Source organism: Gymnodraco acuticeps, unplaced genomic scaffold, assembly GCF_902827175.1.
Source record: "Gymnodraco acuticeps unplaced genomic scaffold, fGymAcu1.1, whole genome shotgun sequence".
NCBI lineage: Eukaryota > Metazoa > Chordata > Actinopteri > Perciformes > Bathydraconidae > Gymnodraco > Gymnodraco acuticeps.
Genome location: NW_022989843.1, coordinates 1,665,972 through 1,693,111, shown reverse-complemented (window position 1 = coordinate 1,693,111; position 27,140 = coordinate 1,665,972). Strand labels below are relative to the sequence as shown.

The 27,140-nt window shown below is 41.6% G+C and overlaps 4 protein-coding genes across 7 annotated transcripts; 1 reads left to right on the top strand and 3 right to left on the bottom strand.

Moving 5' to 3' along the window:
* Window positions 1–5,679: 5,679 nt before the first annotated feature.
* Window positions 5,680–17,857, bottom strand: LOC117561248 (cell division cycle protein 20 homolog B-like). Of its 2 annotated transcripts, XM_034238545.1 has the most exons (14): window positions 17,733–17,857; window positions 17,368–17,427; window positions 13,290–13,506; window positions 12,762–12,871; window positions 12,376–12,427; window positions 10,831–10,947; window positions 10,065–10,276; window positions 9,820–9,914; window positions 9,374–9,602; window positions 8,383–8,508; window positions 8,183–8,306; window positions 7,406–7,499; window positions 7,241–7,310; window positions 5,680–7,146 (listed from the first exon to the last, which is right to left on the bottom strand). In XM_034238545.1, exons 1-13 carry the CDS (start codon window positions 17,763–17,765, stop codon window positions 7,283–7,285), a joined length of 1,497 nt encoding a protein of 498 aa, XP_034094436.1. In that variant the 5' UTR covers window positions 17,766–17,857; the 3' UTR covers window positions 5,680–7,146; window positions 7,241–7,282. The 2 variants fall into 2 exon arrangements, with proteins under 2 accessions (XP_034094436.1, XP_034094435.1); XM_034238544.1 differs by having other exon boundaries at window positions 5,680–7,310.
* Window positions 14,203–17,556, top strand: gpx8 (glutathione peroxidase 8 (putative)). The gene is made up of 3 exons (XM_034238554.1): window positions 14,203–14,484; window positions 14,627–14,888; window positions 15,782–17,556. The coding sequence occupies exons 1-3, from the start codon at window positions 14,278–14,280 to the stop codon at window positions 15,943–15,945; spliced, it is 633 nt and encodes a 210-aa protein (XP_034094445.1). The 5' UTR covers window positions 14,203–14,277; the 3' UTR covers window positions 15,946–17,556.
* A 2,934-nt stretch (window positions 17,858–20,791) lies between the features above and the next one.
* On the bottom strand, window positions 20,792–23,631 carry LOC117560116 (multicilin). 3 transcript variants are annotated; one of them, XM_034236906.1, is made up of 8 exons: window positions 23,537–23,631; window positions 23,389–23,458; window positions 23,199–23,278; window positions 22,803–22,916; window positions 22,659–22,719; window positions 22,263–22,489; window positions 21,692–21,802; window positions 20,792–21,580 (listed from the first exon to the last, which is right to left on the bottom strand). In XM_034236906.1, the coding sequence occupies exons 1-8, from the start codon at window positions 23,624–23,626 to the stop codon at window positions 21,152–21,154; spliced, it is 1,182 nt and encodes a 393-aa protein (XP_034092797.1). In that variant the 5' UTR covers window positions 23,627–23,631; the 3' UTR covers window positions 20,792–21,151. The 3 variants fall into 3 exon arrangements, with proteins under 3 accessions (XP_034092797.1, XP_034092806.1, XP_034092814.1); XM_034236915.1 differs by lacking the exon at window positions 22,803–22,916; XM_034236923.1 differs by lacking the exons at window positions 23,199–23,278; window positions 23,389–23,458; window positions 23,537–23,631 and having other exon boundaries at window positions 22,803–23,100.
* A 1,074-nt stretch (window positions 23,632–24,705) lies between these two features.
* On the bottom strand, window positions 24,706–26,957 carry LOC117560133 (cyclin-O protein B). The gene is made up of 3 exons (XM_034236931.1): window positions 26,528–26,957; window positions 25,760–25,945; window positions 24,706–25,672 (listed from the first exon to the last, which is right to left on the bottom strand). The coding sequence occupies exons 1-3, from the start codon at window positions 26,870–26,872 to the stop codon at window positions 25,064–25,066; spliced, it is 1,140 nt and encodes a 379-aa protein (XP_034092822.1). The 5' UTR covers window positions 26,873–26,957; the 3' UTR covers window positions 24,706–25,063.
* Window positions 26,958–27,140: the final 183 nt, after the last annotated feature.

The following is a 27,140-nucleotide window of genomic DNA, read 5'->3' as shown; positions in this document are numbered from 1 at the left end:
ATCAGATCAGGAAATCCAATCCAAGCTTTAATCTGGATCAAATCTTCAAAACGGGTAGTTCAAACCGACAACACAGGATTGGGATCAGTTTGATCCCAAAAAACTGGATTATCCTGATCCCACCAGAGGGGTGGATTTCCAGTGGATTACCAGAGCAAAATGTACTTTACAATTTATTTTAAAATATGTTTCAATGTCAATTAGATGGCAAAGTTTGTTAACTGAAATAATACACAATTTTTAGCCTTCATGGGACATACATTTTATTTTTTCCATTTGTTGCTCACGTTTGTGGTGGCCTATTTTGTTTTCAACCAAATGTCGATGACATAAATGTTTATGCTCATAAAGGTATCACAGCAAAGATTGTCAATCACAAATGTAATTTAGATTAAAGTAAAAATATCTTCAACAAAAAAAAAGTCCATCATCTGTCATCACCTTTCAAATAAAAAAATATAATTAGACATTATAGATGTCTCTGCAATGTGGTCTCTTGTCTTCCTTGTAGTATTTTTCATATCTACTAGATGGCGCTCGGTAGGATTAAAGCACTGATATTCAGGATCTAGTCATCTTGAAAAGTCGTAATCTGGATCAGGCTGATCCTATCCTGAATTGCTTTGAACTCCAGGGACAACATTTGGCGGACTTGTCTGATCCTGGATCACAAAAAATGGGATTTCAAAATCTGATCGGATCTGATTGAGATTAAAAGTTTTGAACTCTTGGGCCCTGGCCATCATCATGGACATCAACATCCCCATCCCCGCCCAAAAGCAAAAACGCACAATAACCTACAGAAATCTCAAATCCATCTCACCTTCAGCAATCACTGCCTCCATTACCTGCAAGATGTCTGTCTCCCCCCCCCCACTTTCTGAAAACCCATCTGAACTTGTGGACTATTATAACAGCACCCTCTCCTTCTGTCTCAATGAACTGGCCCCCACAAAAACAAAACATTTCTCTTTCATACACTCCGCCCCCTGGTATACCCCCGAACTCCGCCAAATGAAATCAAGGAAACGTCAACTTGAACGCCAACACAAGAAAACCGCACTAACAGTCCATCTTCACATCTACAAAGACTATCTCCAGCAGTACAGTAACACACTCAAAGCAGCCCGGTCTAATTACTACTAATTACTACTCAACTAAGTCAGTCTGGCTCCAGCAACCCCAAGCGTCTGTTCTCCACCATCAGCAAACTTCTCAAACCCTGTGACAACGCCACCTCATCCTTCACCACCGAACAGTGCAACTCCTTCCTCTCGTTTTTCCAAACCAAAATCAGCAACATTTACAGCAATCTGACACCCTCATCAGCACCCCCTGGCTCCCCCCCTTCACCTCACAGCCCCTGTCCCACTTCTCCCCTGTGACACTGACCCCCATGCAAATGTCCGACTTCATGACTTCAGGAATTAACTCCACCTGCACACTTGACCCAATGCCCTCCAAATTTGTTAAAGAGAGCCTCCCTGCCATCTCCCAACTCATCGCCACCATCATTAACTCCTCCCTCAGGTCTGGATCAGTTCCCCCCTCTCTCAAACTGGCTGCTGTCACACCCATTCTCAAAAGACCTGGACTCACACCTGACATCATGTCCAACTTCCGGCCCATCTCAAATCTCCCCTTTCTGTCAAAAATACTTGAACGTGTCATTGCCTCACAACTTAAATCCCACCTCAGCTCCAAAGACCTCTTTGAGCCATTTCAATCCGGTTTCCGATCAAAACACAGCACAGAAACAGCTCTTCTGAAAATCACAAACGACCTCCTCCTCTCCTCTGACTCCGGCAACCTGAACATCCTCATCCTCCTCGACCTCACCGCAGCATTCGACACCATCAACCACGCCATCCTGCTGTCCCTCCTCGAATCATCACTCAACATCACCGACACTGCACTCTCCTGGCTGAAATCCATACCTCACCAACAGACATCAGTTTATCAACATCAACAACTGCACCTCCTCCACTGCTCCTCTGTCCCAAGGCGTCCCCCAGGGTTCGGTGCTTGGCCCCCTCCTCTTCATCCTCTACATGCTCCCCCTTGGCAAAATAATTAGTCGCCACAACCTTCAATTTCACTGCTACGCCGATGACATCCAACTTTATATCTCAACAAAAACCATCACCCCCACAACACACTCCACTCTCACCAACTGTCTCTCAGAAATAAAAGCATGGATGCAAACAAACTATCTCCAACTGAACAGTGCCAAATCAGACATCATCATCATTGGCCCCCCATCCCGTACCAAAGCCATCCAGGATGTCAACTTCACCATTGACAGCCACACTCTATCTCCCCCCCCCCTCACATCCGCAACCTCGGAGTCATCTTCGACAGTCAGTTGTGGTTCGGATCCGGACCGAACCACAACTGTCTCTGGACTCTGAGCAAATTATACTTTTCATATGTATTATCTGTGTCATCTGCGAGACATCGCCACAACGCAACGAGTTAAAATGATCCGCTATGTCCATAGACTGCAAACGGCGCTCTGCATGTCCTGTTCCACTGTCTGTGTGTGTCTGTCAACGCATTGGTCCAATCACATTCAGCATCCCGTCAGCGTTTTTCCCCCCAAACAATCTGCGAATCAGAGGCACAGTAGGGCGGGTCTTCGCGGAATGCGGGTGGGAAAAATGTGTGTCTCGTCTCTTTCCACCTGTCTGAGTCAGAGCGAGAGTTTTAAAAAAGAAAATTCAGAGCGAGAGTTAACAGCTCATCTAGTTCCATCTGTACTGTAGCTAGTAGCCTAGTTTCACCTACCGGGGTGGCAACTGACACCCTAAAAATAGGCCTTGCCACCCCAGTTGGCATCTTTGTTTTGAAAGAAAAGTTGTGGCTCATCGGACATTTATGAGAGAAAGTCTCTAATGTCCGAGTGCAAGTGAATGCAGCACAAGATGCACGTCATGTAACCCCTCCCCCGGTCCTGGCGCAAGCGTGGACATATGATTGGCGGCGATTTCATTTGAACGGGACGGCGCAAAACGAGAAGCATTCGGACCCAAGCACCACTGAAGGAATGAGGTATTTGCGGTCTACACTGACAGAGAAGAGACTGTCAGTTTGGCTGTACTCAGCATTTAATCAAAACGCACTAAAGCTGTTGATCTTAACGGCCCGTCCACACAGCGGCGTGCGTTGACGCTTGCCGGCGGGCGTGTTTGACACTCGACCAATAACCAATCACATGAATCTCCCGCCCCTGACACACAAGCAGCGGTTTGATTGGCTAGAGCTTGTACTGGCATATGATTCGATTGGCTGACGCTTCTGCCGAGGCGTCAAAAGTTGAACATTGCTCAACTTTTGCAGCGAGCCACGCCAGCAACGCTCCGCGTCGCTTCCCACGATGCAGTTCGGCTAAAAGTGACGTCACCCCATTCAAAGTGAATGGGCAGAAGCGTTGGAAGCTTCAACGCACGCCGCTGTGTGGACGGGCCGTAATAAGTTTGTGAGGCGTTTTGCTGAACAAAATGGTAATCGCCGCATTCAGCTGTAATAGACATGTCAACTTGATGCTCTGCTCACGGATGAGCATACAAAACTATTAAGATGATGACCTTACGTGTGTACATTTTATTTTTCTTTGAGGGGGTCTGCCCCCAAAAAACAGTTTAAAGTCCTGAGAAAGTCAAATCAGACGGTGTGTAAAACTACACTGCCCAGCCAAAAAAAAATAACCACTTTGATTTAACTAGGCCAGTAGGTAAGGACATTCCACTGGATAATAACTGAAGTATAAAAGAATGCATGACTGAAGTGATGGAGACCATGTTGAAGGCAAACAAAAAGAGGAAATAACAGGTAAAATCAAGCAAATCCCCCTCTCAGATTCCACAGCAACCAGAAGAACATAAATACTGGCTGGTGATTTGATTAATCAGCTTTGTGATGGAATAAAAAACGCACAGTGCCTTTCCTTGGCTGTGGATGACTCCACTGACAATGCTCAGTTGCTAGTGTTTGTGAGTTTTTATGATGAGGCAAAGGGGGAGTTTGTTGAAGATGTGTTGGGCCTGACGAACCTCAGTGGACACACAAGGGGGCAAGACATTTATAAAGCAATAATGGGAATGCTGAATGAAAGAGGTAAGGGTGCAGCTGCCTTTATTCATAACTGTGCAGCTCTTACACTGTGACTCTGAGGGGTCAAGCACAGACACAATAACAATAAAAACTGCTGCATATACAGATTATTTTTGTTTTTGCAACCTCGTGTTAAGATTCTTGTTGCAATTGTTTAAAAGTTTGAATGACCGTAATAAACGGACCTTTGTCTTATTGAAACATTTATTTTGGACCTTTAAGATTTGTATTTGAGTACCCCTGCTCTACGGCATACCATCCAACCTCCTCAATAAACTCCAACATATCCAGAACTCTGCTGCCCGCCTCCTCACCCACTCCCGAGACCACATCACTCCCGTCCTCCAGAACCTCTACTGGCTCCCCGTCTGTCAAAGAATCAACTTCAAAGTCCTCCTCATTACTCACAAAGCCCTCAACAATCAGGCCCCCCCTACCTCACAGACCTGCTGCACCACCACACCCCTTCCCACTGCCTCCGCTCATCAGAAGCCAACCTCCTATCCATCCCCACCCACAACAATCACCGGACCTGGGGGCCATCGTTGCCCCCTCCCTCTGGAACTCACTCCCACAACCCATCAGAGACTGCACTGACCTCACCTCCTTCAAAAAACTCACAAAAACTCACCTCTTCAATCTGGCTTTTAATGTGTGATTGTTTTTGTATTATTTGACTTTAACTTTAAAATATATTTATTTGTTGTTCCTTTCTTTTATTTTCACTATATCTGTAAAGCGTATTTGAGCACCTGTAAAAGCGCTAACAAAATAAATCTATTATTATTATTATTAAAGTCAATTTTCTAGTACCTCTAAAGCTCAATAAAGTTATATCTAATTTATTTAATCAGTAAAAATATTTAAGCGTAAACTGCCAAGTAACTTTCTAGCTGATAGACTTCAACCACTCCCCCACAATTATCATCACAACAATCATGGACGCGGGAAGGGGAGGTGCAGAGGAGGCTGCAGCACCCCCATCTGCGAGGCTCCACTAGCACCCGCACCCCCAAACGTGGCGCACCTACAGTGAAAGCGCACCACAGTTTCGCCACTGCGAGGCTACACTAGCACTTTCCCTGTTTGTTCGTAATACAGCACTGATTTTGGTTCGTATGGAACTATTTTACGGTATTTTGTTTAACACGTGTTTATATCGGGACACCAGAGAAATTTAGCGTGGTGTGAGCTGTCTTTTGGATGGAAACTAATATTATGAAGGAAACAATATGCAGTATCAGCCCATCTAAATTATGAGCAGCCTATGAGGTATGTTAACTTATTGCTTAAGCAACTGTTATGTCTTGCAAGTGCTTTGTGTGTTTGTATGAATGCTATGGTGTGTTAGCGTATTCTACGTGCTACATGCTATGCGTTAGCTGTAGCCATGTCATATCACCCCCATCCTTAAAACACTACACTGGCTCCCCGTAGAACTGATGATTGAATACAAGGTCTCCCTCCTCACCCACCAGTGTATCCATGGAACAGCCCCCCCCCCCCCCCCTACCTCAAGGAACTCCTCACCCCTCATACTTCCTTGCGGACCTCTCGCTCCAGCAATACCAACCTCCTCAAACCCCCCAGGACCAAGCTCCGTACTATGGGAGACCGGGCTTTCTGCTCGGCTGCTCCCAGACTGTGGAATGCTCTCCCCGAGCACATGAGAGCACCACAGACCGTGGAGGCTTTAAAAAAGGCCTCAAAACCCATCTATTCAATAGAGCCTTTTCCTAGACCTTTCATCTTATTTATTACTACCCTTTTATTTATTTATTTATTGGTTTGTTTTTTACTGCTTTTTATTCATTATACCGTGTTGTGTACTATTTTTATTGTTGTTCCATGCTAACTGCTTGTAGGATTTCGGGATCTGAACTCAGATATGAAGTGCGTTATAAATTAAACCCATTATAATTATTATTATTATTATTATTAGCGTGTGCTACGTGCTACATGCTATGTGTTAGCTGTGTTAGCGTGTGCTACATGCTATGCGTTAGCTGCGTGCCGTTTATTGTGTAGTTTGGCGGAATTCATCGCTTATACATATTTATTTATTGTTTACTTTCAATTTCTCTCTGTTCTTCAACCCAGTTCTCACGGGTTGGGTTGGTATGAAAATAAACCTTGTATTTTAATGAAGACCTCGGCCCTGTGTCTATTACTGGAGGGAGCTAAAAGCATTTTAAGAAATACGCCAATAATCAGACTCTACTCAAACGTAGCTGAGACTTTGCCTCCATTACATACTGTCATTGCATGTCATGATTCATAAGCCTGGAGTTTAAAGTATAGTTTTTACACTTTAAAAAAAAAAGTTTTTAGCCAGACACTGATGGTGTTTCTCGCAAATTAACCCTTTCTAGAAATCCTATATGACAATCTGTTGTATTATATAACCTGTGGTACAGTCTTCAGACATCTGTGGTGACAAACCTCACATGGTGCATTATCTTGTGAAAAACTTGTGCATGTGAACATTTAAAAGGAAGTCTTAACCACACTTCTCTGATGTCTTGTCTAGTTGCATGCATACTTTTACCATCCAAGCTTTCAACCCACAGGTCTATGCGAAGAGTACCTTTATTTGCATCTATTGTCTTGTAAAATGTGCAATTAATGTAACTGTTGGCTAAAATGTAGTAAAAGTAGTAAAGTGATGGCAGTAAGAGTATACACTCCACATAGGAAGTTACACACATCATCATCAAATGTCAAGTTAAAACACATAAGCCAGATAAATAGAGAAAAGAATAAACCCACCCTTAATTTAAATTGTTCTTTATAACAATTTGTTATCGAGTTGCATATCTAAGGACTGGAGGTAACCATTTAAGTGTAGGCAACAAAGAAAAGAAACATGGAACACACATTAAATGTAATTTGTCACAAGTTACATGAATACATAACAGAAAATGTTTAATGTGCAAAGTATTTGGCTTTGTACTGCGCTCCTCAGCAGCAGCCTGTTTGGGTATATTATCTGTAATATTATCACATAACTGCCCTGGTATCCATATTTGGTATCTGGAAAATGAAAAAAAGATAGGAATATATTGTTCAGAATGAGAATATCTTCCAAGTGTTTTATTCTACCCTTAAATTGTGAGGTATGAACCACCTTGGTTTGATTGTGGTTTGCCAGCTTCTTATTGTGGTGGATTCAGGAAAGGGAACAGGAAATGTGAATTCTTGACACGATGTGAATAAGAAGAGAACGTTTGAGACAGGTCCGACTACCTGCCAACCACCATTATGTCAATTTTTTGGTGACGTCAATATTTACATGTCCCAGATGTGAAAGCGCTGGTCTGCTCCAGCAGAGAAAATCGGAGTGCTGTCAGAATTTATGGCCAAGTGCAAGACTCGATCAGAATGAGCTGGAAAAAAATCATAAACGGTATTAAACTAGGACATCTAAATACATTATTTCCCATATGATAAACAGGGGTTACGTCTGGTTTCAATTGCATGTCATAATTTGTGTCAGATAGTAGGCCTACAACATTTTAGCAGCCATCAATGCAAAGATGCATATTCACTTAACAGTAAATCACTGTGTAGTTTGGAACATTATACCTTTTTTAAGTAGTTTCAAAGAATGCCTAATATCTTCAATTGATGTGAAAACTCATACCAGAAATGTCAGTTACTACTGATTGGTTTCTGAACAAAAAAATGCCAAAATGAACATAAAGTGCAACTGAATAATGAAGTGAAACAGACTGGCAGCTCAAAGATTTTCAGGCTATAAATCACAAACAGATAAGTTGATAAATAACACAATTCATTAACATTTAGAAAACAAAGAAATTCAAAATAATCTTTATTGGATTTTAAAAGAATGGTTTTCAAATTTCACATTGACTGGAAACCCAGGATATGAATGACTCAAAATGGCTCTTAAATATCTCAGCCATAGATGACAGAGCTGCAGGTCCAACTGTCACACTGATGCTGCTATATTACTCAGCATCTGATGCAATACATGTATTCCTATGTGGCTGTTGTGAATGTGTTTGTGGATGTTATTGCACATTAATCATATTTCATATTCTCTCACCTCTGAGCTGGTAGAGGGGGCTGAGGGAGGGAAACTCTGACGACCAGCAGGTGACTTGGTGATGAGGCAGACCGTGACCTGTGACCAGATATCTCTTCTTTTCAGCCCAACGTAGAGAACAGATCTGCAATTTGAGCCATTAAAAACAGTCTGTCCAATATTTATACCCAGTCAATTGCTACACGTTGAGAGTTAAGTACCTGAGACTTTGTGTTAGCTGATGTCACACATGTCCCCAAATCTGTGTCCCAGATTCTCAGCTCTCCATCTTTCAATCCGCCTCCGGTGGCAATCATCTTTCTCTGCCATGGACACCATCCCATTGCCTTAACATACAAACACAAGATATAAGAAAGCACACACAAAGGTCAGCGGATTGTCTGGTTGTTTAAGCAGACCAACTATCGAATGGTTGCAACTGTGTTTTTGAAACCTCTGTAACAACAACATCCTTTAACTAGCAGCATGGTGCTCAAGTTTGCACAAGCTATTATTAGTCATCCTCAAATCATACAGCAGAACACACAGTTGCTGACAATATACGAGTGTGATTGTGTCAAACCCGTCTTCCACCTGTAAATGATGCAGGTATTCTTTTGCAAGTTGCAACTATGACATTTGGTACAGACATTTATGAATCCCTAAGGATAAATTATATTAACATTGGTTGTCTTATGACGTTTTGTCTCGTGATACTATCACTCCAACATTTCAATTTCCAATACTTTATGGCCAAATACTTGCAATGTTATCATACAATCATACAAAATGAAGTTGGAAAACACATAAAACATTACCTGCTAAACGTTAGAATGGTTACATTGCCATTTTGAGCTTATTAAACAACCGGCCATTAACTTTTGGGTTTAAGCACCAGAGAGCCACTAGTATGGCTGTTGACTTGTAGTCATCGTTGTATTATAAAAGTGTATGAAGATGTGTCCTCCGTCCCTATTTCATTAGGTAGATAAGATACAGTGCAAATAAAAAGTATTCATGTTTTATTGTTTTACAACATTATATACAAGCCTTTTTCTTTCTTTTTTTTTTTTACAGTGAACAGTCCAATACCACTGTCAAAGTTACAAAATACAACTCACATTGATCTAAATGAATTACTAAATATTAAAAGCACTACAATAATCAGGCTTCTCCTCCCATCTGACAGGCAGGAGTTTAGCTTACACTGACCTTTACAGCACTGGGCTGTGTCATCGTAGTGATTGGCTGGTGTGACCTTGTGACCCCTGCGATGTCTCCGTCCCATATACAGAGGAGGCCCTCTGTGGAGCCGCTGGCCAGACAGTCCTCTCCTGGGGCCCACTGGAGGCTGCAGATCGCCTCCTTCTGCACAACGGCACCCACGAGAGGTGAAGGAGCCCGAGGGTCGAGGTGATGGATATGCCCGAGAACTGAGCCGCTGTAGGGTTGTAGAAACTGTCATTAATGCGTGAATACTACACACTTCATATTGATATAGACTAATTCCCTTTTTTACAACAGCTACTTTTCGTTTTGCTTAAACATGAAAACAATTTAGATTTGAATACGAATGTCATTCCTTCTTTATTGGAGTTTGAAGATAATACGTTATTTTGCAGTCCTTAACTTTCATTTAGGGTACTTAAAACACACACCTGCTGAGTAACTGCTGTTTCCAAGAAAGAGCCATCACCACAGACTGATGTGACCACAGACGTCTCATACTCTTCTTTTGTTCAACATCCCACAACTAAAAAGTCAAAGAGACACCACAAACAGTCATTCTGCTGATTCAACTAGGTGTGACACCTCCCCTCACACAGGCCCCCCAGACCACAATTTGTACAAACCAGTTTCTAAGCCAAATGTACTCATTTACTTTAAGCTCCAAGGCATTTACCTGCATCTCCCCTCGCCTGGTGCCGATGCAGAGAGTTCTGCCATCTCTGCTCCAGCTCAAACACGAGATGGTCTGAAGGTACGCTCGTCCTGGTTGTGGAATCGGGGCCAAATGTCCCACCAGAGCACGAGTTTCTGAATTCCAGAGGTAAACAGAAGAGCCCAGTGCTAAAGCAATTATACCATCACAACTGCAGTCGAGAAGATTAGTGTCTGAAGGGAAAAGATGGAAAAAAGAGAGAAGGGCTACTGAGGAGTAATACTGACAAACTTAACTGCTGATTGACACACCATCAGATAATTTAGACCAGACACTAAAAGTTCCCTTTTTAATTATTCACATTGTGTTTACTGGTTTAACTGTTGTATTGTTTTTATTTCCCAACTTGAGGGTGTCTATCATGTTTCAAAAAAGTCCTCATATTGGCAAGAGTAGTAGTAAATGTTGGCGACTTTATTCTTTATTATTATGATAGCCTAAAAGTGGTCATATGTGTTAAGCTCATACTGTTGCTTAAACTTGAAGAGTCTTTAATGCTCACTGACGTATGACAGTTTACTTGGGCCAAAGTGAAGTGAAAACTCACTGGCGAACCATGTGCTAATCCACCGTTGCAAATAGTACCTCAACAAATACACTATTTCCTCCTATAATTTGCTAAAAACTACAGTCTTAGTGTTTTAGGAAATAATAATACAAGCGTTATAATTTAAATACAGAGACAGAACAGCTTAGTTTTCTTCGCAGGATTAGTATGTTTTCTTACAGTAGTCGTTCAGCAGTGACGGTGTCGCCAACTTCAGCACTGACTTTCCACACTGACTGACAGAAGTACTGTCCAGAACAGCAAATGGCTGCAAAGCATGTGTCCTCTCATCAGAACCTGCATGGAAAAATATTACATAAAAACAGAGTTAAAACATACACACACACACACACACACACACACACACACACACACACACACACACAGTTTCACACCCAAAGCATTTTACTTTGATTTACTGCTGATAATGTCCATTGCATTTATTTTCACTCACTGAAATCAAATCACTTCATAAGCTCTACAACAGTGATTCCCAACCTGGGGGGCGCGCACCCCTTGGGGGGGCGCCAAATATCGCAGGGGGGGCGCCAGGCCTCAGATGATTTGAGGCCAAATATCATATTTAGACTTTTTTTTTTTTAAACTTTTTTTACATATAATTGTAAAGCAATACATGATTGTCACTAAAAGCCTTGTCTCTACATTACAATAAAATATAAAAAATAATTGATTAATTAATTTGAATAACAATTCAAGTTAGTAGCTATTAAAGGCATACAAAGACAGAAATGTATAATTCTTTCTTTAATAGAAATGTTTCTTCTGCGTGTAAAGTGTCCAAACCAGGCCTTTCTGGATAAGCGCATTTTTAAAACATAGTCATTGTCCATGCCGGTTTCAGTTGGATTATTTGTCACAGTTGCTCCGATCAGATCGGTCACCTCCATTTTGTACATTATTTACGACTTTTGAATCCACATAAACACATCGGCAAAATCCGGCTTACTTTGAGCATGTGTTTTAAACAGTTTAATCCCTTTGTAAATTGTTTCCACTTCCGCGCCGTCCTTTAATTTCTTCATACAGCGGGAATCCAAATGAATTAATCCTGAGTCCAATAACCATCAAAGTCACTCCAATAGTGCTCCTTAATTACGCTTTCATCCTCCTTTAACAAAATACTTCACATTCATCTAGTTTGTAGCATTTTTGAGACTTTTAAACTTTAATTACCGCTGTTGCGCCCCCCCCCCACAGCTTCTGCATGAACCATGGCCAGTGCATGCTGCTGGTGGACGTGAACGGACAACACTGCCAGTACGTGTGTGTGTGTGTGTGTGTGTGTGTGTGTGTGTGTGTGTGTGTGTGTGTGTGTGTGTGTGTGTGTGTGTGTGTGTGTGTGTGTGTGTGTGTGTGTGTGTGTGTGTGTGTGTGTGTGTGTGTGTGTGTGTGTGTGTGGAGGGGGGGGGGGCGCGCAACTTCCAACAGGAGTCATTTGGGGGGGCTCTTGGGAAAAAAGGTTGGGAACCACTGCTCTACAAGATGGACTAGTGATGATGTACGGATACAATAATATCAGTAAACAGGAACATAAACAGACCTCCCACAGGCTGCACACAGTCTCTTAAAATCATTTCTGCACGTTTCTTGTTTACTGGTATGACAGCATGCATCGCCCTACAAGTCATTCAGATCAGAACTTTTTGTAGACCTTGAAGTGCTGTAGGAATGTAGTGAAAGACAAAGAAAAAATTCATGCTGTACCAGCCTGTTGAACATTTCCATGTTCATGAATTGCTGCTCTCCAGACCAATCCCTGCAAAAGAAAAGTAAGAATTATTACAATATTTAGTCTTTTACAGTCTTTTTTTGTTTTACCTAGTGATCTCATGGCTTCTCCACCTCAATCAATTTAGCAAAAAAACAACGTTTGTTTTTGCCATTTTTAACTGAAGCTTCCAAATAACTTTCATTGTTAGGGTTCCTGCCTTGTTGCTCACTTTTCAACATTTCCATTGATATAATAAATCCAACATTATATGTATAACTTTATTTACATAGAACCTTTTAAAGTATAGGTTAAAAAGTCTCACAACCCACTGAAAACATGTAAACATCAAACTCCAGTGGTACAAGTTCCTTAAACAAACCTGCTCTGGGGCATTCTCTGTAGCAGTCCATCTCCTGGCAGTGAAGGTGTGTTGTGTGTTTGGAGATGTGACACCCCCACAGTGTGATACGCCTCCTGCCAGCTCTGTCTCTGAATAGGAAAGATGATTATCAGAAAACATAAAAGCACCAAACAATGCTGCTCGGAATCCACACTCCATTTGAGACCGATACACATAATGGTGAAAACAACAAAGAGTGGATACATGAGTGTGTGTGTTGCCCTAAACAAACATTTGGGCCTCTGGACCTAAAACAAGGACAATGACTATGTGATAAACTACAGTGTATTATATTTTAAAGGGGAGGGCTGTGCAGAATTGTGCAAAAATATATTCAGAGAGCTGAGCATCAACATGGCTCACAGTTTTGTAATGCATAACGTTTGTGGAGTAGATAAAAGTCAGTGTCAATGGGCCTTGTTTGTGAGGCCGATAGCAGGGGGGAAGAAGCTGATATAAGTATTTGTGTGTGTCTTATACATTCTTAGCTTGGGGTTTGAATAATACCATGAAGGTTTCCCTGCAGGTGTCTCTGTGCTGGTTCATGGTCTCTCGGAGGGGAGTCCAGCTCCAGTCTCTGGCAGACTGCCTCCAGATCAAACCTGGGCTCCCTCTGCCCCCCAGTGGCCAGAGGTGTGCTCGCAGCTGGACCCTCACTGCTGCTCCTCTGGATGATCCTTCTCCTGAACCGCCTGTACGAGACGTGATGGCCATCGTTTGATCCCTGGAGAGACAGAAACATATGCATGATTTTAACAGAAATAAATGCGAGTCTTAAACATCTCAAATACTGCAAACTGACACCAACTTCCTACCTCTGAAAACTCAAAATACCACAACTTTACTAGTGTTAAGCTGGCAGTGTTCACAACATGACGTCCGGTTACGTTTCCAAGTAAAAGCATGGTAAATGCCTTTTAATTGCGAATTATATAGTGTAAGAAGAAGAAATAAGAAGGCTACTCACGCTGGGAGGCGCAGTCAGGTTATAAGCATCAGCTTTTCGGCGACCCTTTATAACACATTATTGTAAGCACATAATTTAACTTTTAGAGCTATTGATTTGTTTAATTTCTGCTTTACGCCTATTTAATATATAAATGTAGCCTACATAACGAACCTAATGTTCAGCTGTATCTTACTCGGAACACCCTAATAAAAAGAGTTGCAAAATTGTATTTACTAATGAAAATGAAATGATTTTTCATATGTTAGGGGAAACGATGCAAAACATACCACACGGAATCATGAAAATACTATTTTGGATTGAGAGGTTTAATGTCGCAATGGAAACGCATTACCTTTACAATGGCACTTACAACTGATGCTTTTTGAGTGGATCACGTTTACTGTTCTTATTTGGAATGGTATTGTTGGCTTCCGGTATCGTGCTAGTGTTTTATAACTTAAATCTGTGTTCCTTTTCCCCTGGTCCGCCCGGAGACTTTATGCAGGAGCCCCCGCTACCTCCTCGGTTTGTTCTTCCCCCTCCAAGATGGAGGCCTTAGGGGGCTACCGTACAAAGTCCTCCAACCCAAATGCGAAAAAGTTGACGGTTTTATTGAGCATGACAGTCGGGGTCGGGTGTTTGTTTCTCCTGCAGACTCAGCTTGTGAAGCCGAGGAAACCAACTGATTTTTACTCGTTTGAGGTGAAAGACGCGAAGGGGAGGACGGTGTCTCTGGAGAAGTACCGAGGGAAAGTAAGTCCACATCATCACCAGTCATTTCAGTTTGAGACAACATCTGTGCAAACTCTAAGTTATCCAGTGTCAGTTTGTTGTGTTTTTTATTGAAATTGTAGTTTTCGCACATAACAGTTACACCGTGGTTTCTCCTGTACAGGCGTCTTTGGTTGTAAACGTGGCGAGTCTCAGCGAGCAGACGGAGATGAACTACCTCTCATTGCAGGAGCTGCACCGGGAGCTGGGCACCTCTCACTTCAACGTGCTGGCCTTCCCTTGCGGTCAGTTCGGGGACACTGAGCCCGGGACCAGCCGGGACATCGAGGCTTTTGCCAAGTCCACCTACGGAGTCACCTTCCCCTTCTTCAGCAGGATCAAAATAATGGGCTCAGAGGCGGACCCTGCCTTCAAATTCCTCACAGGTGGGCATAACCACATCTATCACATCACATTTGTATTTTTATTTTATTTGGGTTAAGATGATAATTGAATGATTTATGGACTGACCCTACCAACTGTCTGGCAGGAAGTGCAATCTGGAGCTTACTTTCACTGCAACTCAATTTTAGTAGGGTCAATAGTATTCAGTTTATAATGGAAGCCTTTGCATTATGAAGCTGCAACAAGTTTTAACACCTGACTTCTATAGATAACTGTCATGTCCCAAACTAAATATACAACTAAAACATATTTATGCTTCCTCATAGGGAAAACCTAATGGTTAAGTTTATATGTAGTCGTGCGTGCATCTTAAAGAACATCTGGAAAACTAGCCTGTGTGAACTTCTGAGGTTATTGAAATGTAATATTTGCTACCTATTTATAAAAACGAAATAGATTTGGGCTTAATATTAATTTGTATACATGTTTAATTTATTGTAATAATAGATAATAATAAAGCAGCTACTCATTGTATATTCCATTCACTTCAGAGAGATCTATGTCAAACTGTACTGATTATTCAGTGTGTGAATTTGATCAGTTATATCGACCTTACGATAATACCATTATTTGTCAAACCGTTTATATTGTAGTAGCTGTCACTTTATTATCTTTGATTTTTGAATCAATGCAATGAGGTGTCTTGAGTTGAGAACAATTACTTATATGGCAAAGTTGCTGTTATGAGGTGTGATTTTATTTGATACTTTACAACATTAAATGAAGTCAGTGTGACATAATCAGGAGCAATAATCTATATTTTTCAGTTTATTAATAAGAAGCACTGGACAGGGAAGAGCGTAATCAGAATTCCTTGCTTATATTTAGGTTAGATGCACCATTAATGAGTGCATACTAATGTGTTGTGTTTCAGATTCTGTGCAAAAACGTCCCAGGTGGAACTTCTGGAAGTTTCTAGTAAATCCAGAGGGTAACGTGGTCCGATTCTGGCGAACAGACGAGCCCATAGAGAGCGTTCGAGAAGAGGCCACGGCGTTGGTGCGAGAAATCATCGTAAAGAAACGGGTGGAGCTATGATGGAGATGGATACGGGACACATCTAAGTGTGTTGTGCCTGTGTTCCCTTTGCTTTGATAGCAAGGAATGACTGAACGCTGAGCTGCTACAGTGAGGGTGGTTAGTGAAGTCTGGCTCCAGAAACTTGCCGAACAAAAATATCAATTTTCAGTCATTCAAAGGTAGTTGGAGTGTGTGTTGGTGCGTGGGAAACATCGGTTAATAATGACAATCATGATGAACATTCCTTATAATGACCACTGCTGCAGCCAAAGGATGGCTTAGCCATTGAAGTGTTTGATTTTTCAAATGTTCAGTTTGCCTTTTTGTGCCATCTTTTTCAAATGTTTACATTAAAATCAAATTCTTAGGTGAAGCATAACTTTTAGCCGATTTTTGACTGATTTGAGACCACAAATTGTAAATCGCCCATGATGACGTAATGTGATAGGACTACGTCATCATAGTTAATTGATTGGCGAGCTGAAGATACTTTGTTCAGTTTAAATACATCCACATTTTAAATGCTGATTGTTGATGCCAAGTAGGATGCCAACTTGCAAGTATTGCAATAGAAATGCATAGTGTCACTGTTATTTTGTATTCTAAAGGTGATTTTGTTATTTGACATTACTTAAAACAGTTTTTTTGAATGTCTGGTATAAGTCACATAAATCAACACCTGCAACTTTGAATCCCAACTTGCTGTTTAAAATTGAAGTACATGTTAATTGCAGCATCTCCTGGCTTGTTGGTGTGGGTTTGAATGGAAAGTTGGAGGGCAGCAGCAGGTAAGCTGGCACGCAAAGAACAAACCAGCTAACAAGACACTGCCTACCAACCACCCACAATATGAGCATTTTTCTTTTTTTATCTTCCTTAATCATTTATTTCTAGCTCATTGTATTCCAGAAGCTCAAGCATAAAAATACCAACATTCCATATTGGACATCCTCTTCTGTGCAAAGCTTCCTAAAATCCTGATCTGCTAACATAAAGTGCATGAGCGTTCAGAGAACAAGTGATAGACGTAGTCAAATGTAACTGTTAAGGTAGCAGAGCAGTGTGAGCTGTTGAAAGCAACATCAGCTAACATTACACTGCCTCCCGACCAGCCACCACTCCCCAATCATCCTGCTGTAAATGCAAATGAACAGATTTGACTAAGTTGAAGTGATGTTGAGTTGAATGTTTTGACATTGTGCTGAATGTCCAATTTCAGGGTTTTTTCATTCAGTCGCCTCCAACCTTTACCTGGCTGTTGACTTTTCATTTCCCCGGTGAATGAGGTGTGATGTTTGAGTTGAGTTGCAGCAGCAGTGAGGAGTGTAGCTGACAGCTGTCAGTTAGCAGCAGTACACTGCCACACTGTCACCACCAGATCAGAGGCTGCCACAACATGTAACCTTTTAATGCACATTTCTTCAACATTTCCCCTCTTACCTTGAAGGGACAATGGCTTCTCTTTCCGACAAAATCTCGCAGCATTCTTCTCATATTGTCCTGGTTATAAAAACAAGAAGACTTTCGTCAAGGTGATGCTAAAACAATGTCTTTCGATTAACTTTCTTTAGGTGAAATCTGTTTGTTTTTCAATCCATTATTAATAAAGTCGTGGATCATTGTAATATACAATGGATCACAGTCAATGTGTTTTTTTAATCAATATTTAAAAGCAAAGCTTAATTTTAGACACCGCCCTGTGTTTAGAGCCCTGTGTTTTAAGGGGTTGCCTGGTAGCAACAGAGCATAATGTGATTAAGGACATAGCTTATGTATCAGGCTATTTTATATTATTTTGTACTCACCCAGTCTTTCGCTTCTTCACTTGCTGGCTTCATTTCCAGTTGTAATGACTTTGCGTAAAGCAGCAGTCCCTCCTGTCTCTGTCCTGTCTCTGTCCTGCCTGGTGCACCTGCTGCTGCTCTCCTGGACGGACTGCTCCTAAATACTCTCCCCGGGCGCACGGTGGAGCGGGAAGCCCCTTCCTCTGCTCTGCTATTGGCGCTTCAGGTTTGAGTTTGTTTTTAATCAGTTATTGTCAGGGATTCCCTCCGCGTCCTGGTTTCTCCTGGATACCAATAGACACATTGAAAAAGAACAACGCGGTAATGTTTTCAAGGTGGAGGCGGCAACATGTTATCAGTTAATTACCCGGACAAGGACACATTTATTTCTTTAGGACTGTCAACCTCTACAGATTATAACCGAACTGCCAGATTTATGTCGTGAGAAAAATAATGATTAATGAGTTGGTATTATTATAAGGGAAATACATTGATGTCTAAGATATGAGACATTTCAATCACAAGCCATTTAAAGCATGAATCGTGATAAAATATTTAAAGGGAAATACGAAGGAATATAGGCTATAGGCCTTTTAAAAATAAGATTTTCCTCAATAATGGGCAGGGAAAAATAAATAATTTAGTAACAGTATAATTCTAGTATTGTTTATTTTGTCTTATGTTAACAAATTATAGACATTTTAGCAGTTTATAGGTTGCAAATGGCATTTCTTTTATAAAATTCGTGAATAAATATTTTTGTTTTATTACAACTTAACTGCAATTATAAGGTAGCCGTATACAAGTATAAAGTGGCATAACATTTTACTTAACAATACAAATATGTGTAACTTTTCAGAATAAAAACACCAACAAAATAAATAAAGCAAGCAGGTAAATTAGTATGTTTTGGATAGACATGGAACTACTCATTTACAATAATCTGTATTTGCGGGAAAAGGCTGTGTGTCCGCGGGCCACACGTTTTAATGATGATCTGCTCTGGCGGTAAGTGGGCTGAACGGCGCGAGGAACGCACCTTCGCGCCACCTGCCACTTCCATATGCGCCCACACCGGGCTCGAGCCTGACTGTGCGACAGGTGCGTGCATTAAGCAGCACACGCACATCCATCAGAGCTACTTCAACAGGCAACCACAATGCAGTCATAACAGATACACATCACATAATTCTACTTTTGAAATCGTCCCACCTTAAAAAGTGTGTGTATTAAAAAGTATTGCTATTATAAACAATCTTATAGTGCTGTTTAATATAATCAGACAACACTGCTTATGCTGCTTTATTTGTGTGTGTTAGGCAGTTTGTTTGTCTTAATTGCCCATATCCATAGGCATGTTTTCTTCATTGTATGACTTTAAATATATATTTGTTCAGTTATATTTGCCTAGAGACCTTGAGCAGTCAACAACATCCCTCCCTCCACAGAAAAACTAATATTAATATGTTTCTACCCGCGGGACTTTGTCTGAATGGTAACCAATCCCGCTAGGTTTGGCTTCAGTCACCTTAGAAACTCATTGTGTGTGTACTTTCCTTTCCCCTCCCTTATTGTCCCCCGCAGTTTGGCGGTAGCTTAACCGGTCAAATGTGTCACAACCAGTTTAACAAAGGCCGGCCTGCCCGCTCTCCCTGGCGCTGCTGGTCAGTGACACGCGGAGCTGTTTGCAGTAAAAGTGGCTCAAGGAGCGCCTGGGTGTGAAGGTTTGAGGTATGACAACAAGCGTCCAGTGTGATTTACGTTGGCAGCTGGGAGTTAAATGGTTAACAATAATCATGTCTGGGGTCAACCAGCGTGGTCAGGGTTAGTCAGACCATTGTACCTCGATTTTGGAAGGTTGGCCTACTTAACAGTAGCCATAGCATTTTCAGGTACTTGTAGCTACTAGCTACTACAATTCAGAATTAAACATTGCACTTTTTAATACTTTAGTATACGTTTATATATTATAACTTCAAAGATTCAGTTAAATAAATACAATTATGGTGGTACAATTTAATTATATTGATCAAAATAAGACCTTAATAATTCACAAAGCAAAATAACCCCACACACACACACTTTGTCAGCTGCCACAATAAAGTAAAGCCTCAATATACAGTATTTTTATATATATTAAACTGAAATGGGAAGTTTAGCATGAATTAATATTGGTATGTAAATAGCTGCTAATCCTTGTGTTATCTTATTTGATCAATATTTGATTGAAGAACCTTCTTACACTGGTATTTGTAAGAGCTGAGTACTTCAGGGCGTACACAGTTGTTTTCAATAGCCTATAAACCAAACTGCTACATGTTGCACAGTTTAATCAATCAGTCATTCAGCTTTCAAATGACTTTCTTCTGACATAAGCTGTATGTTAATTCAGATAGATCAGGCCACAAACTCTTATCAGGCTCTTCTTATCTTTGTTTATGTTGTCACATCCTATTTCATGACAGTACTGTCAAGTGTTGCCAGCCCAGGGCTGCAGTGCTGCCTTCATGCTCTAAAGTAAAAAGGCTCAGGTTTGGGGAGTTTAAACAGGTGTCTGACCTGAGGTTCGACATTATCCTCTGGATTGGCCCGCCTCGCACCATCCCATTTTTTGAACAGCTAATGCCCTCAACCGTAAGGTTAGAGAAGGATCACATGCAGCCTACATATACCAGAGGTCAGAAGGTCACATACTCTTAAAATAATTGAATCTCTTCTTTATGTCTTGATTTCCTCTTATTTTCTTTAGCTATCAAAATTATGATTTATAATCAACGTTTTTGTGAACCTTTCTCATGGGGAATACTTTTTATACACCTGTTGCCAACAAGATTTAGAAGTCATGAATTATTTCCAGAACAAATGATGTAAACAAGGATGTTAGCTGCAATGCATCATGACATGTGCCCTTTTTCAGACCACACAGTCACCCAGACACAGACAATAGGAAAGGAAGTCCTTAAGGTCACAGGGTCATATTTGCTTCACTGCTCAAACAAGGTAAGTTCACATTGAAAACAGTTTCTTTCCATTTGTTTGAACATCACCTCCTTCTGTGATAAAAATCCCTCCAATGCAGCTTTATAATACAAAACTTTTATTTCAAAACGTATAAAATCATTTGTTATTTTTCAAGACAAAACATGTTGTGAAGTGTAGAAAAAATTGAATTGCTGCATTGTTTGGCTCGATTATAACATTTTGAGTGGTGTAAACAGAAACACAATGAAAACAAAAGCTGTGGCAGTATCATTTCCTTTGTCAGGCAGCAGCTGACGGATTGGCTGACAGGCCAAATCTGTCTGAGAAAGACATTGAATCATTTACAGATCTCCCTATAGATTATAAGTTAGGCATTAACAGTAACTGCCACCCACACTTCCTTCCATCACTAATTAGAAACATTAATGGATGTAATTTTATATCTTTTAACCATCATTTCAGCTGTCGTTGGGAAGCCAGCGGAACCGATATCCTCCTAGCTGAGTCCTCGAAGTGAAAGCACGTCCATGACGAAACACCTGAGTCCTTATGGTGCTGTGTTCTCTCACAGACGTTCTGAAGGATGAGACACTCTCTTGAAGCTCTGATGCATCCATCGTCATGCTATTGTCTTTTGATATAGAAGTCTTTAGGCCTGAGAATGCACCAAACATGTGTATTGTCTCTGATTCCTGTGGCAGTCTTGTTCCAGTAGCAGCGTTGTGCAGGACGGCATTGCAGCGTGTGCTGACGTCTCTCAGCATGTCCTCCACTGTGTCAGAAGACTCTGTGTCATATCCTTCATCCAGTCGTTGACGCTTACAGGGACTCAGTGTAGTTTTATCACCACAAGGTTGTTCTCTTTGGTCCCTGACTGTCATCAGTTTCTGAAGACACACGTATATAGAGATGAATTCATACATAAGGGGTTAAAAATGGGTCCAGGATGAAACTGTGCAAAGGGTGTTTGGCTGTGCTTGTCTCAGCCATGAACTCACCTCAAGCACTGAGGCCAGGTGCTTAGCTCGGCTGGCCAGCTGTCTGAGGTGAAGGTTTCTCTCCTGAAGGCAGTCAATCTCTTCTTGTTGCCGGTGTAGAGTCTCGTGGAGCTGCAGGCACACAGACAAATATGTTGAGTCATGCTGAAGGGAATCATTACTCAAACAGAGGGCTTTACTTAATTGCATAACCAATGCATTTTGTTGTGTTTTGCCTTATTGATGTTTTTTAATGTAATTTTAATCATAACATTTGCTCATTGCTGGTTTACACAAACTCTCCTGTAAACACATTTCAACCAACTGGGAAAAATAAAAAAAGAATAGTCTCTTGTCCTGGCATCAAGTCTTTACACAACAGAAGGACCATGATTGAGTAGAAATCTGTCAATTGATTTATTTCATTATGTTCATTAGCAGGGCTGTGTGTAATCATCCAACAAATCTAAAATATTACCATTGCACCATTTAGATCCACCATAACACAAATCACATATGACTATTACCTTATCATGTGCACCACAGTTATCAAGTACAAAAGGAGCATATAGTTGTCACAGTGAAGTTTTACCTGATTGTTGACTTCCATAGAGTCTCCGAACGCCCTGCCTTGGCACTGGGCGATGCCTTGCCAGGGAGCTCCATCTTGGACAGATGGGTCGCTCGCTTCTGTGTAAGAGTGGCTCAGACTGTCTTCTGGAGAGAAATACTGCTGAGGGGGGAGGAGAGGTATGACACATCCCTGAAATGGCACCAGTTCAGCTGGAGACAGATTGCTCTCCAGCGTGGCAGGAGAATCTGACAGATAAACACACAGGGCTTCGGTCAACATGGGAGAATTTTAAGGATTTCCTCAATGTTAAAAATACGATAATAATAATGATGAGGATTAAGATGAAAATACACTAGCACATATTTAGGATTATATATAAATGCTGCATCTCCACACACTATTTGCTTTGCTTACCTGCCATGAAATCCAGTGCATAATCTCCAAAATCTTGGTCATCTGCATCAGATTCATTTACCTGTTGGCAATTGAAATGTACGATTAAATGACAAATTGTAGATTAAACACATAGTCGACAGATAAATCATTCATGCCCCTAACCTGAAAGTCCCACCACGACCAAGCAGGGTAATGTGGCGGTATGGCAGAACATGTAGGCCTATAGCTCGTCATTTCGGTAAGTGTTCCGTCGCGTGTTGTGATTTTAGTGTTGAGCTGTGGCAAAGAGGCAGCATGTGAACAAAATATGGGAGGTCCGGCCAATTAGCCGTAGTCTGCGTGTCATGAGCAAACTAGAATCTCATTCGTGCATAATTCCAGCACATCGTGTCAAACATTAACAGACGTATCCTGATGCAGATCTGCATCTGATTTATCACCCTTCTCTGGATGATCGATGTGTAAATGCGATGATAAATGAGGTGTCACAAAACCACAAGGTTTCTAAATAACAATAACACATTTATTTCTGATACTATTTACTATGTTTTTCGTCACCTGAGAGCAGAAGGAATCACTCTGCCGTCTCACCACAGACGCACAGTCTTCCAAATCATTCCATGCAATTGTGGATAAAGCTGTAACAAAAGAAGGGATGATCCATGAGTGAACTCTCGATCGAGCACCTGATGTAATTATAAGTACACGTGTTAAGGAAGTGCATGAAGTTAAACAGAGATGCACATACCTTGTTCAATGATGCACGGGAGCTCGACGTACACATTGATTGGACTGCTGCTTCTTGGCACCATCTTATCCTGCAGGTATAGCAAGTATATGTTAACACCACTGTCAAGAGCTGTGTGTGCATCATTCTAAAGAGAAGAATGTCATACCTTTCTGTTTCCTGCTGCCCTCCTCCCTTGTTGGCTCATTTGGTTTGGGCACCCAGCTCCGAACACCTTCATGTCTCTTTGCATCTTCATCAGCTCAGCTCTGCAGGACTGGGTGTTCGTGGTTTGATTTAGAGCTAATATAGACGAAATTCTCCCGGTTTGTGTCTCTCCATGCCGCGGCCTCATAGTTTTGGCCCAATCAAATGCACTTATTTGGTCTCCAGGGAGCGATGGCGTCCTCGGAGACTGAATTGGTGCCGACTAACGGTTTTTTCTGGTGTGAAGTGTAAGTGGTAGGCTACCGCGCGTAACGGCGCCATTACAGCAGGTGCTCTCTACAGACCTGCTCTCCCTCCTCCTGCGGCCAAATATCCCCTGCGCCGAGCCAGAGGCGTAAGTAGTGCCTGGCTTAATTTATCCACGTCTGTTTTATACAACAGCACACTGTAGCTGCCTCACAAGGCTGACCAGCCCGCCGCAAGGCCTTGTCTCTTATAGCCACATAATTCAGTGCGTATTATATTTAGGTCAAGGTCTATTGCAACATTTAAAGCAAAGTGGAAAAAGGAAAAGGACACTTATAGCAGACAGCTTAGTAAACACTCGTGACAAATACCTCTATTAGTAAACAAACAAGACTTGTTGACCCTTAACGCTGAATGCACCTGTGTGGTCGACACTGTGTCAGCAGGTCGAGATGCCACGCGTAATGGATTATCAGAGAAAGCCCCCTCAATTGACCAGGCTGTGTTGGCACAGGTCAGTAAATAGTGATGCAACGTCAAGTAAAGAGGGTGGTAAACTGGGGTCCGGGCAAACAGTTACAATAGCCAAGACCTAACCCCGCATTTGGACATATGTCAATCTATAATGGGCTCTTGTCATACTGATCATAAATATTACAGAGCAATAATTTATGCTAGTGAGTTATTGCTGCTGCTATTAAATCAAGATAAAGTGGACATCATCAACATTCCATTTTAAGTGTTGATTGTATATTTAAATTGCATGATCTCTCATTCATGCCAGTCAGTGTCATCCATGGACAGAGTTATATCAAATAAATGCCTTGTGGTTTTTCATGAGTTATGGCTCCACATTTTATAATCCATTCAGAGACAAAACGCAGATAAAATTACTGATATTTTATTTCATAATACAACACAACAATGAATCACAGTACAATATTCCAGATCCTTCATGTTGCAACAGTAACATATCTACTTAAATAGCAAAAAGCCAGAGCATACACAGTAAACGGTGACTGATAAAATAAAAATGAACAGAATATAATAATATACTTTATTGGTAAACATAACCCGTATCAGTCAAATAAATCTAACTATTATGCTGCATTAACATTCCTTCAGATCAACATAATGAGGTAAACATGAGGATTTGATTGTATAAACATCAGACTTCACTTTTTAACTTACAGTAACCTTCATACAACCCGCCCGGAGAATATAAATCCCAATGAGGAGGGGAATAAGTGATTTTGGTAACATTTGACTGGTGGCACACTTGTCACATGGCAGACATCATTTCCATTGTCTCCTGGTTTAATGACACCAACAGCAACAGGTTCTCTTTGCATTCCTGGGCTAGAGTGTGCTTCCCCTGACTCACATACAAGAAGTGGCCCTTTACTGCCAGAGAGTCTGCCTCAGATAGATCAGGGCTGTCAGATGGTTGGGTACATAGTTCATCAACAAAACAGCCCCATTTGTCCTGTAACTGGATGGCTGCATGCTCAACAAACCCTTGTTCTGTTGTCAATAACTCACTGGCTATCCTCAGTGCACAACTAGCAGTCAAAGATGGTGGATATTTGTTGAAAGCATAGTCTGCAAGGCTTAACTCGCACACCTTTTGTGCTAGGCTGCTGCACTGCCCGTATCTCTTTGTGTCTGTATTTGTTCTTTCAAATCTGCCACCACCTGTCTTCTCAGACTCAAGCTGGGCATCCTCAATGCAGTTGGTGTAATAGTCTAGGAAGAAGGCCAGTGTAGGTGCAGAGAGGCGGAAGTTGAGGCGGAGGAGGATGAGACACTCCAGGTTGCATAGCTGCTCCTTAGTGAAGGCGTCACAGCACATTGACAAGAGATGGCTGATCCGTGGTGAGAACACCTCTACCTGGGTAACACGGAGAAAAGAAGTGTTATAAATAAAACAAAATCCCCAAGTTTTTGTTCATAAAGCTTCTACAACAAAAATACATACCTGTTTGCTTGCTAGGAGGAGTGCAGTGACACCCAGTAGCTGGAAGCAGTCAGCAGCCACTGGTGTGGTAACCATGAACCTGTCCATGATGTTCACCGCCAGGCAGCAGCACTCAAAGGACAGATGGAGATGTTTGTGTACGGCGATGAGCCAGCTGACAAGCTTACAGCGTGCTTCTGTAGTCAACTGAAAGTAAAACACAGACTCCTATTAGAAACTGAAAGAAAATAGGATTTTAGTGAGCGTGACTTGAAGTTGCATCTGATTATCCCTTATAAATGTATTTGAAACCTTTTCAGCCGTTTAAATACAAGTCTTAATCCCGCATTCAGCAACTTTGTATTAATTTCAGGAGACTGATTGTACTGACAGCATAATCAGAGATATTAATAGCCTAGTAAACTATGGTTTGCAATGAAAAAGTAATCTCAATTGTCAAAGTTGGTGCCACATGACGAAACTTATATATAACGTTGACATATTGTGTCTGTCTTAACAAACTTAAAGGCAATGTTACCAATTATCTCAGGGGCATACTGTGAGCCAGATGGCAACATATTTTGTTTAGGATTGCAGGTGTTCATAGTTAATACAGGCTTACCATGGGGTTGTTAGAAACAAATAAAGTAAATAGAGACAGACAATAACCTAATTCATACAATTGGTTAAATAAATTACACGTTTTGAGTAATGGTTTCCATAACTGAATTTAAGTGCAATATGCTACAAAAATAAACTAACAAAAGACAAACATGTGTAATAGCATACTTGTGGCTGGCGTGCCAAGCTTTTGCAGGAATAAAACCGCGCCTCTTTGTCCATCTGAATCTTGAAACCGATGTCCCCGTACTGCAGGTACCAGTTAGACAGCCGACCCGAAGTAGGCTCGTCTGAACGCAGAGGAGACACATCTATCCGAGCCAGGGATGAAATCGGGGAGGACCCTAAATCTTCCTCGAACCCGGAGTCACTCAACTTGGACATGAGTGTCTGCTTCCTGTGCCGGGCAGGCTGCCTCTGATGGACCGCTGTGAGCGCTTCTTTTGAAGGAGATGCGCAAATGGTGCGTCTCCGTTTCGAAACAGTCTTGGATCCGTTCACAAATGACACCATGTCAATATAAGCGATATCTAACTGGAGCTTCTACTGGCTTTGCATAACTGAGGCCAGGTCTGACAGAGTAGCAGTCTCCTGGATGTTGCTTGTGGGATGGTGAGATGTTGGGTGAGGGGAGTCTGGTTTGCTGAGCCTACCACTTTTCCCGGGGCCATCCCCGCTCCTGCAGCGCACCCTTCTCCTGTCGCCTGGGCAACCGAGGCTAAACAATCACTTGTTCCAAGTAGAGTTAATTAAACCTTGAACCATATGGTATTGCTTGCTC

What these genes read in the sequence shown, in the direction of transcription:
- LOC117561248 (XM_034238544.1), bottom strand. Translation starts at nt 17,765, where the DNA reads ATGAAGCCAGCAAGTGAAGAAGCGAAAGACTGG. An exon ending in GTCACTGCTGAACGACTACT is followed by an intron (nt 10,277 to 10,830) that starts GTAAGAAAACAT and finishes TTTTCCCTTCAG; the next exon opens with ACACTAATCTTCTCGACTGC. An exon ending in CCAGGCGAGGGGAGATGCAG is followed by an intron (nt 9,915 to 10,064) that starts GTAAATGCCTTG and finishes TTGACTTTTTAG; the next exon opens with TTGTGGGATGTTGAACAAAA.
- LOC117560116 (XM_034236906.1), bottom strand. Translation starts at nt 23,626, where the DNA reads ATGAAGATGCAAAGAGACATGAAGGTGTTCGGAGCTGGGTGCCCAAAC. An exon ending in CCCGTGCATCATTGAACAAG is followed by an intron (nt 23,279 to 23,388) that starts GTATGTGCATCT and finishes CTTTTGTTACAG; the next exon opens with CTTTATCCACAATTGCATGG. An exon ending in TGCACTGGATTTCATGGCAG is followed by an intron (nt 22,490 to 22,658) that starts GTAAGCAAAGCA and finishes TTTATCTGTCAG; the next exon opens with ATTCTCCTGCCACGCTGGAG.
- LOC117560133 (XM_034236931.1), bottom strand. Translation starts at nt 26,872, where the DNA reads ATGGTGTCATTTGTGAACGGATCCAAGACTGTTTCGAAACGGAGACGC. An exon ending in GCTTGGCACGCCAGCCACAA is followed by an intron (nt 25,946 to 26,527) that starts GTATGCTATTAC and finishes TTTTACTTTCAG; the next exon opens with TTGACTACAGAAGCACGCTG. An exon ending in TCCTCCTAGCAAGCAAACAG is followed by an intron (nt 25,673 to 25,759) that starts GTATGTATTTTT and finishes CGTGTTACCCAG; the next exon opens with GTAGAGGTGTTCTCACCACG.
- gpx8 (XM_034238554.1), top strand. Translation starts at nt 14,278, where the DNA reads ATGGAGGCCTTAGGGGGCTACCGTACAAAGTCCTCCAACCCAAATGCG. An exon ending in TGGAGAAGTACCGAGGGAAA is followed by an intron (nt 14,485 to 14,626) that starts GTAAGTCCACAT and finishes TCTCCTGTACAG; the next exon opens with GCGTCTTTGGTTGTAAACGT. An exon ending in TGCCTTCAAATTCCTCACAG is followed by an intron (nt 14,889 to 15,781) that starts GTGGGCATAACC and finishes GTTGTGTTTCAG; the next exon opens with ATTCTGTGCAAAAACGTCCC.